Source organism: Corvus brachyrhynchos, unplaced genomic scaffold, assembly GCF_000691975.1.
Source record: "Corvus brachyrhynchos isolate BGI_N302 unplaced genomic scaffold, ASM69197v1 scaffold279, whole genome shotgun sequence".
Classification (NCBI taxonomy): Eukaryota; Metazoa; Chordata; class Aves; order Passeriformes; family Corvidae; genus Corvus; species Corvus brachyrhynchos.
This window is the reverse complement of record NW_008246060.1, coordinates 1,048,991-1,058,556: the sequence shown is the minus strand read 5'-3', so window position 1 is coordinate 1,058,556 and position 9,566 is coordinate 1,048,991. Positions and strand designations below refer to the sequence as shown.

Sequence of the window (9,566 nt, the reverse complement as noted above, 5' to 3'; positions counted from 1 at the left end):
TTTCCCTCCTCAGAGACTCAGAAAGGTGCAAGACAGCGTGTGTAGTTTTTGAACTGTACTTTGGGGTGGTTGCCTTTCTTTGGAGAGGTTTTGCTAGAGATACAGGTTTGAACTGTGTGGATATTGCAGTCCCAGCATTTTTAGTTGTATTTTTGGCAGAGTACTGCACCAGCTTTAAAATGCTGGTGCTAATCTGTGGTTTCCAGAACAACTCCTATTTGCTTATGATTTGTGAGAGTGGCCTGGGCTTGTTTGTTCCATACAAGTGCTGCTGCTTCCCATAATCCGTCCCAGTCGGTAGTTGCTGAGGAAACCCAAGAAGCCATGGAGGTGCAGGAGAAAGTGATTTGTTCTCAGAAAAGGGTTGGTAAAATTAGCCAAGTGTTGTAATGCATAGTTTTTTCCAAAGTTGTCCTCACAAGGAAGGTGAGCTTAAAGCTGAACTTGGCACATGATTCTCTGACCCAAGACTTGCACGTAAGGTACAGAGCTGCATGCCATAATCCATCCCAGCAGTTGTCATATCCCTTTCTCTCTTTTAATCTAGTTTTACTGTACTGTCTACCTTTAGACAAAAAACCTGCCATTTGTAATTCACATCTAATAAGTGATGTGATCTGTAACTTGGAGAATCTAAGTCATAGGAAGAGTAATCTCTCACTCAACATGAGTATAAACACATGATTTTAGTTATATAGTTTATATGGTTTTTATTATATGAAATATTTGAGAGTAAATAATACAGAATCTGAATAGGAATAACCCATAGCTGAGTGCAGACTCTGCCAAGCCTCATTAGGGAGAATTGTGATTTCCTGCATACCTCTTAAATAGATGGAGACATTGGCAGAACTCATTTTTGCCGAGTTAGCATTTGTTTCACCTCTTCTGTCCTGTGTATGAAACAAACACAGGGAAAAAAATTACAAATGGCTTATGTTAAAATAAGACTAGAGAAAAAAATAACAGGGCCCACTACTACACATTTTTTATTATTTTTCAGGGAAGTATATTGCAGATGTTTGGGGGTTTCTGTGGACTTTTCCAGTGGCCACATGTATTCTGGTAATGGTTATATAATCGTTTGCTGTGGGTATGTTGAGTTTTCTTTCTGTTTTGCAGACCGGGATGAAGAGGAAATGAACAAACGGGAGGACAGAAGAGAGGGAAATAAGCATTGCAAAGAGAGGGCATCTAAAGATAAAGTAATTAACACCTTTCTTAACAATTGCATAGACCTTGTTAGAGGTGTCCTAATTACAGCTTAGCTTTATTTTTATTATAAGACCTGTTTTTCACTTTGCAAACAGCTGTTAAATAAATTATTGAGGGCAGAAGGAGGGTTTCCTATTTTATAATTAGATTAATTCTATGACCATTTTTTACATTTTAGCATGAACATAAGGAAATTGTGTCTACCAGCTGTTACTATCCATTGTGCTAAATTTCTTTTAAGTATTGAAAGATTACTTGTCTTATATAGCTTAAATTAGTCTCAAATAATGTGGTCTAAGTAGGTAAATGCTAGTAATATTAATTACTTGACTGAAAGTAACGATAAAATGAACTGAGAAAAAACTTCTGTTAAGTGAGAACTTGGTGTATTTTTGGAATGATATTTTAACTCCCTAATGATCCCTTAATCAATTTTCTGTAGGAGAAAGACAAGACCCAGATGGTAACTGTTAACAGGGATCTCCTCATGGCTTTTGTTTATTTTGATCAAAGTCATTGTGGATATCTTCTGGAGAAGGACATGGAGGAGATCTTGTACACTCTTGGACTACACCTGTCACGTGCTCAGGTTTTGTATAGTACTAAAAAACACTTTCAAAATACTACAGGAATATTTTAAGTGGGAGAAACGTAATTTATCTTCTAAAGGCTTTGCTTACGTATCTGATCACTTATTTTTATGCAGCCACTTCGTATTTACAATGAAATACTAGTTTAATCTTCTGTAAATTGTCTTGGAGGGAAAAAGCTGAAGTTTGCAGCTTATAATATGCCCATACTGTATATGTAGCTTCTGTCTCAAAATTGTATTTATTCTTTTCCTAGTTTGTTTGCATTTTAAGCATGTTAAAGTTCAAAAAGCTATGCAATTTCTTTTAAGTTTTCCAAGTTAAACCATTCTTGTTTAGGTAACAGGATGTCTGGGTGTTAAATAACACCATTATTTCTTCCCATGGCTGTGTCATAGGTCAAGAAGCTGCTGAATAAAGTAGTGCTTCGAGAATCTTGCTTTTACAGAAGACTAACAGATACTTCTAAAGATGAAGAAAACCAAGAAGAGTCTGAAGAGCTACAGGAAGATATGTTAGGTGGTGTATATATTTTTGATTTTGCCTCAAACTTTCAGAGTTGTTTCTATGTGAATGGTAATGAGAGTTCTGAGGTATTTGATTTCTGGCAGAAACTAATTGAGCCAGCTTGGAAAAGTAAATCCTTGGCAATTCAAAATCAACAGGGTTTGTTGTGCTTCCAACACATAATGTTGCAACTCTAGGAGAAATGTTAATATGGAACAGGAAGAGGACAGAGGTTAACATTCAATATTGATGAACATCATTTCTCATTATATTAGTTTTGAAGTCAGGAGGATCAGAGTGTAGGTAGTAGAATAGAGCTGAGTTTTGAAGACTAATTATTGCAGGAAAGAAGCATAGAACGATGTCCTGAAAGAGGATGCTTCTTTTTGGCAGGGGGGGAATTGGGGTCAGGGGAAGGATGGAAATGTGAGGGATAGACCAGCAAACTTGAATCTGTATTGGTTCTTTTAAGAAGTTTTTGAGGTTGGTCACTAGAGAACGACTTTATGATGATTTCCTGATGCTGCTGAATGCAATGCAGGGAACCGCTTGCTGCTGCCATCGCCCACTGTAAAGCAGGAGTCCAAAGCCGTCGAGGAGAACGTTGGGCTCATTGTGTACAACGGAGCCATGGTGGATGTTGGGAGCCTTCTACAGAAGCTGGAGAAGAGTGAAAGGGTGCGGGCAGAGATAGAACAAAAGCTCCAGCTACTAGAAGAAAAAACAGGTGGGATGTTACTTTGAAGGCAGTGCTTACAGGGTGCAAGACTTTTTAAGTAGATAAAATCAATTTGGGTGATATTTGTGATCTAAATTTTACTCAAGTTGAATGCAAGATTTCCAATGTAATCAGAACTAAATACTATCAAATGGTAATTCAATGCAGTTTTTAATGTTCTTTAAAAATTAGTATTATGGTGTTGCATGTAAATAGAATATTAAGATGCAAAGTACACAGCATTGGAAGTGACTTGATGTTTTCATTTCTTCCCTTCCTAAGACGAGGATGAGAAAACCATACTACAACTGGAGAATTCTAACAAAAGTCTATCTGCGGAGCTAAAAGAAGTTAAAAAGGACCTTGGCCAACTGCAAGAAAATTTGAAGACCTCGGATGATAAAAAATTGCAATTTGAGAGTCAGCTGAATAAGACAATCAAAAATTTAGCTACTGTTATGGATGAAATACAGAGTGTTCTTGAACAGGTTGGAATTGTTTAATTACATTTTTTTATTTATTGTAGGCAAACTTCTGTAGACTAAATTATTGGAACAAACACTTCAATCTAAAAACAATTTTGAGATGAATTCAGGGCAGCAGTATCTTAACGTATATAGAGAAGAAGCTTAATGTTTGATTGATTATTTAAAGATAGCAAATTAAATATTTTTTTCTTAACTTACAACATATGTTCCTGACTTCAGTATTTTTAAAAAGGTATAAATATTAATGTAGATCTCAAACTGTCTGAATGTTTTCCTGTCCTGATCTTGTCCATACCCAGCAGTCCAAATCTGCTCCTCTGTTTGACTGGTAAAGAGTACTTTTTCAAGGCAGAACTCAAATACTTCAGTATGTGGGAGTATCTCAGTAAAATGAGTTTTAAGCAAACCACATAAGCTCCAGAGCATTTCTACCCCTCAGTTTTTCAGGAAGATACTGGAATTGCTTATAACTAAACCGAGTAGGATACCAGTTCACATAGTATTTAAAGGTGACAACGAACAGTGTCTGTCTCATGCTGCTTTACAGTTCATGTGAGAAGTACAATTTTGACAATTCCTCTCATCCTCTCCCTTTTTCCTTTTAAAGGACATTGTGAAAAACGAAGATAAAGATCAGAAATCCAAAGAAAATGGAGCAAACGTATGATAAACTGCTGCTGTTTAGAAGAATGGTGTTACATAATGTAATATAAATCATGATACCAGAATGTATGGGAAGTGATGCATGTTTGATTTTAGTAGTATAAATATCCTAGTTCCAAAAGATGTATAAAGTTTTATGAATATGAGTGTCTCCTCCTGAAGATTGCTTGTAATTCTTAGCATTCAATTTGAGACACTCCTTGAGTGAAAATAATTTTGCATTGCAAAAAGTTTTAGGATGAACTTTGTTATAGTTTTAACCCTAATAAAGTTCATCAAGGTAATGAACAGTAGCAAGTATTTAATTACCAAATGTTTTTCATTGAAGTCTAGTGAAATCAAAATTTTCATTATTTATAGACTTGCCATTTTTAGGTTTTTGTCTTTATTTCGGTCTACTTAGTCTTTTTAAATTCAAATATAAATCACAAAATAGCATGCTGCTTAATTTTACAAGTAAAGGTTTTTTTTTAAAAAAGCTTCTTGGAATTTTTTTGTTTTCACTTGTCACAACTTTTTTTCCCTTCCAAATATAACTTTCTTCCCCAAAGCTGCTTGTATTAAAGCCTCGTATTATACAGTAGTTCAGATGAGTTAAGAAAGCAATAGAAACCTACCAAAATACTGGTAGGGTTGTGAGATTTATATGAAAATACATGGGCCTGTTTTAAATGTGTGTCATTTGTGTTCATTAAATTGTTCTTATCTTTGGATTAATATATACACTCCTTTTTAATAACAAATGCAGTGTATTAAGATGTATGGTTGAATAGCAGGCCAGTAGATGTCAGAATAATCCCTTATATGGAGAAAAAGCTGCGAGTGTAAACTGCCTTGGATTAAATTTGGACTTACAAAGTGTGTAATTACTGCTAAGACTTCAGTCCGCTGAAAAAATGGATCCACAAGTATCTATACTGCAAGTTGTAATTAAAAAGGAGCAGGACACAACTTGGTTTGTGGGTAAGATGGCCTTGCTTTGTGTTCACAAATCACTAGAGATCGAAACTCACAAGTTAATGTGACATCCTTGTCAAAGGCAACTTACTCAAAGAATGTGAAATATCAACAGTTGTATTTTGGTACAACTTTCAAGAAAATTAAGGGGTTTGATAGTTGGGACAGAAGTGTTTTCTTACAGAAATGGTTAATTTTAGCAGATGTTTTGTTTTTTAGCCTAGATGTCCTAGGTAACTAAATACCTGTTAGGAAAGTCCAAGTGCCATAATATGTATGAATAACCTACATGGAAACTCATGTAGCTTTAATGAGATACACATTAAAATGCCTGAATTTATGTTCAAAATAGTCTAAGCTGGTGCTTTTATCACTTATCTTTCTTGGCTCTTTTGGAGCTAAACAAGTGAAATATCTTTCATTAAAGTAACATGCATAAGCTTCTCCCTCATTCATCTCCGTTGAGTCATTGTGAACAGTTCAGGTATTATACAGTCAAGTAGGAAATACTATAAAAACACTAATTGTATATAAGTACACAGAAAATACATGTTTTAAAAACTGGGAGATAACATCTCAGAATGATTGAATGAGGATGGTGATAAATTTATCTTATGAAAAGCATTATCTGTGGTGTACAGATGGTGTTAAATTCTTTTGTAATCAAATTATATTTTTCACCTTTACCTTTGTACAGATTGTTGACAGCATGTTTAATTTTTGACGTTGAGCACCATTTATTTAAATGGATTTGAAAAAATTGCATCTGAAATACTTTGTTCCTGAATTTCAGCAGTACATGTGAACATACAAGAAAATGAGTCTAGAATTCAAGATAATGACATTTTAGGCACACTGAAATGTCTGAAATATTTTGCTGGGGTATTTTTACCTTAAACTGCTGAGCTGAAAGCAGTTGTTAAAACAAGCAGGTCTCATCTCATTCTTCAGTGAGGGGCCCTGTGAGACAGTTGCTGGAGTGATACAGATTTTTACAATATTTAAGGAAAAAAGCATTTGTTAGAATGACTGTAATCTTTCTCTATATTGCTTTGATGTAATAGTGTTTCAGATACTATGTACAGTCTGCGTTTATGTTGGAAAGGAAATTAAATGGGTAAATAATAAAGGGAAAAAAAAAAAAAAACCAAGGAAAAGTTTTACAACCTATACAGAGCTTGATCAGTCTCCTGAAGCACAAAAATCTGAGGAAGAACAGGCACCTCTTACAGGCTCTGTGACTTGCTGGACCAAACACCACAAGGTTCTGTATATGACCCATATTGATGCTGTGTATGAGCTAAAGCTTCTTAGTAATATTCCCAGAAATGTTACTAATTCTTAGGAAAATTGAATAGCATATCAGTAATGGAGGTTTGGAGAAGCAATCTTTTGTCAGTTTTGATTTATGAACAAAGTTTTTGTATTTCATGTCCACATTTCCCACCTCATGGTCTTTGCACTTCTGAGTCATTCATTATGTCCCAGTTACTGGCAAAAAGCTTCTAAAAGTGAACTTGAGCTGGGTCGTATTCGGCCTTGGCATCCCATTTGTTTGGACTTCTTAAATCATCACAGATGATCTGTAGAAAGTAGTAGATCTTGGACTGCCTTGTTCTGTAGTGAAGGCCCTGCTAGAGCAGGCCCATAAATGGAATCTGATATCTGGTTATAGATTTATTTCCCTCCCTTTTGCTATTTTGTCTGATGAGGGCAGATTAATGAGTGTAAACCATTACAAAACTATATTTGGCCCTGTGGATGTCTGTGAATGAGGCTGGGAAGAAAGATGCAAGTGATACATGTGCATGCAAACTGACCTAGAATAACACAGGCTCTCTTGAGGCCCCTTTGCTTTAGCTCGGGCAGTGAAAAGGCACAAGTCTGTAGTTTCATTGCTACATAGAAACAGTGGCAAGTAAACCAATGGTGAGTTTTTGCCAGCTTTCTCTAGTATTGAGGATTGCATGCAGGAAATGGAGCTGCTGCCAGCACTGCTGCATGTTGTGGCACAGGGTTTTCTTGACTTGCCCAGTGCTTGATGCCTGTGCCCATAGTGCCCGGGCACTGCTGCAGAAAGACTCCTGGACTGCAGAATGATTTCCCGGTTGTTGGTTTGTCCAGTGTCCTCTGGCTCAGTCTGGAATGCCCTGAGTGTACAATGGAGAAATTGGAATTCTCTCTCTGGTGTCTGGGGGTTTCCACAGATTCAGCTTTTACAGTTGAGTTCTTTCAGTATCTAACATTATAAAGCCTAGTCCTTTCATATAACTTCTTTTTCAGTGTTTAACTGCTTTGAGAGAGGGGAATGGCTTCCAGTCCATCTTTCTGCTGAGTAATGTGCTATGTGAATATCTGGATTTATGTAACACAGTTAACTCTCACTGATAATTTTGTCAGGAATGTGCACAAAATGTGGTTTTTTCTTTTGCTTTTCTGTACTGTTTGTGTACCCAGGTCAGGTTCTTACCCTGAATGCGTTTGTTCAGTTTGTATTTAAAAATATAAAAGATAAAATAATTCATTTTGCGTGACTGAGTCTTACAGCCAGCAATAGATTGCAAAATGTGTAGGTAGCACAGTCACTACACTTACACTGGTATCTTCCAGAAAGCAGAAGTGGGTCAAGTAGAAATTCAGCTGGGACTTGCATATTGCCATGGAGTGTGACAACAAAAATGCCATAAATAACGGATACCTTGACTCAGTTATCGAAACTGCCAGTGTTTTCCCAACAAGCTTTTATGTTTCTGCATACCAGGTTTCATTGATGTATTGCACAGAAGTTGTTGTAGTAAAAAGCTCTAATAACAAAATGCATTGCTTTCAAGTAAAACCTATTTCCCTTATTTATTCATCCACTATATAATCTGCAGCATCACAATAGAGAGTTTGGAATACTCCGAATCTCCCCTGACATTGTGTGTTTGGTAGTGTTGTAATTGTTTCATACTGTTGCAGTATCTTAGTATCTGAACTTGTCTTGAAAGTGTGATGCTGCTTTTGATTTCTTGTATCCTCCTGGTTTTAAATTATCTCTAACAAGTGAATTCTAACTGGTTTGAGGATTTGGATCAGGTGCCCCACAGGAGGTGTAAGAACCAGTACCTTTGGAGGTGTAATTCAATAATGCTGTAAGGTGTTGTATCTAGTCAAATATTAGTTCAGCTCTCTTTATTCTTCTCTTCAAAAGGACAGCAGAATAATGCTGCTGTGTAGATTTGTTTGTTGCATGCTGCAGTTTGATATTTATGTGTAGAAATTACCTGAGCTGGATTCTAGCCAAGGTGACAGATTCCCAGTGCCAGGTGTTCTGATGGGAAATTGATTGCCAGGTTATTTTCCCCTCAGCCTACTGAGGGACACTAGTGAAAGGATGCTGTTGACTGAGTCACTGTTCACGTTTCATCACAAACAGCTGGGTAGAGGGGGAGAGTGGGAGGAGAAAAAACCACAAAGAATCCCGGCCTGAAGTCTCCCCGCTCTGCTTTCCAGCAGATATTTTTCAAGTACTAATTTGCTTTATGATTTCCTTGCAACTTTTCTAGTGGTTTACAGGATTTGTTTGAGTGTCAGATGGGGTTTTTTCCCTGTACTGCTTAAATATTCTTGGTTTTCCTGACAGAGGGTCGTTCAGTTACATTCCTGTTTTGTCGTGCAAGGGGCAGAGACAGCTGGAGAATAGCAGCCTTCATTTTTGGTCCCTTTTTAGCAGGGCTGGATGGTAACCAGCAGATCAGCATCTTAAAAAGCAGAAATTGCTGACACGTGTTGTAGAAATGAGCAGCTGGAGATAGAAGTACCTTGCAATGCTGGTCTCAAAAACACAATTGTCTCACAGAGCAACCTCCTTTGCTGTGACAGTCCATTGCTTGTGTGCAGAGAACAAGTTTAAGGAGGGTAGGTGACTTTAAGTATCATGTACACGCTGGGTAGATGGGTTACACTTTCAGCTTGGCTCTTACAAGAAATGGAAATTTTGAAAGTTCTCTTAGGCATCTGGAAAGACTCCTGTCTGTTTCACAAGAGATAGTCTACATCTCCAGTTAAAGATTTTCCTTTTCAGCTTGTCTCCCCATGCCTTGTTTTATCAAAGTACTATTCAGGTGAGGTAAATACTTCATTAAATACATAATATTAAATGTAACTATTAGAACATTCATGTTACAAGTTGTAAAATCCCGGGGAAGAGTTTCCAAAAGCAACTTCAGGGTTTTGGTAAACTGAGAAAATATTGCACTCATCAAGCATCTCCTCTGGTATAAGAAAGCCATATATAATGTGACTAAACAGCTGAAAATATGGATTAGCTGCTTACCAGTATTGAACCTGATTTTTCTGCCTTAGTGTTCTTCCTGAAATCAAGCTAATAACTACTTCTATTTTTTTATTTGAGGGGAGGGATGATGTTTTCATTATAACGAGGAG

At 36.7% G+C, this 9,566-nt stretch overlaps 1 protein-coding gene across 1 annotated transcript in view; it reads left to right on the top strand.

Annotated features, from left to right (window-relative positions):
- The window catches only part of CCAR1 (cell division cycle and apoptosis regulator 1), a 26,564-nt gene extending 20,279 nt beyond the window's left edge, over nucleotides 1-6,285 (top strand). The window contains 6 exon segments of the mRNA XM_008642740.2: nucleotides 1,123-1,205; nucleotides 1,658-1,804; nucleotides 2,204-2,324; nucleotides 2,854-3,039; nucleotides 3,313-3,518; nucleotides 4,126-6,285. Of these exon segments, the coding sequence (XP_008640962.2) occupies nucleotides 1,123-1,205; nucleotides 1,658-1,804; nucleotides 2,204-2,324; nucleotides 2,854-3,039; nucleotides 3,313-3,518; nucleotides 4,126-4,185 (803 nt within the window). The 3' untranslated portion in view covers nucleotides 4,186-6,285.
- Nucleotides 6,286-9,566: the final 3,281 nt, after the last annotated feature.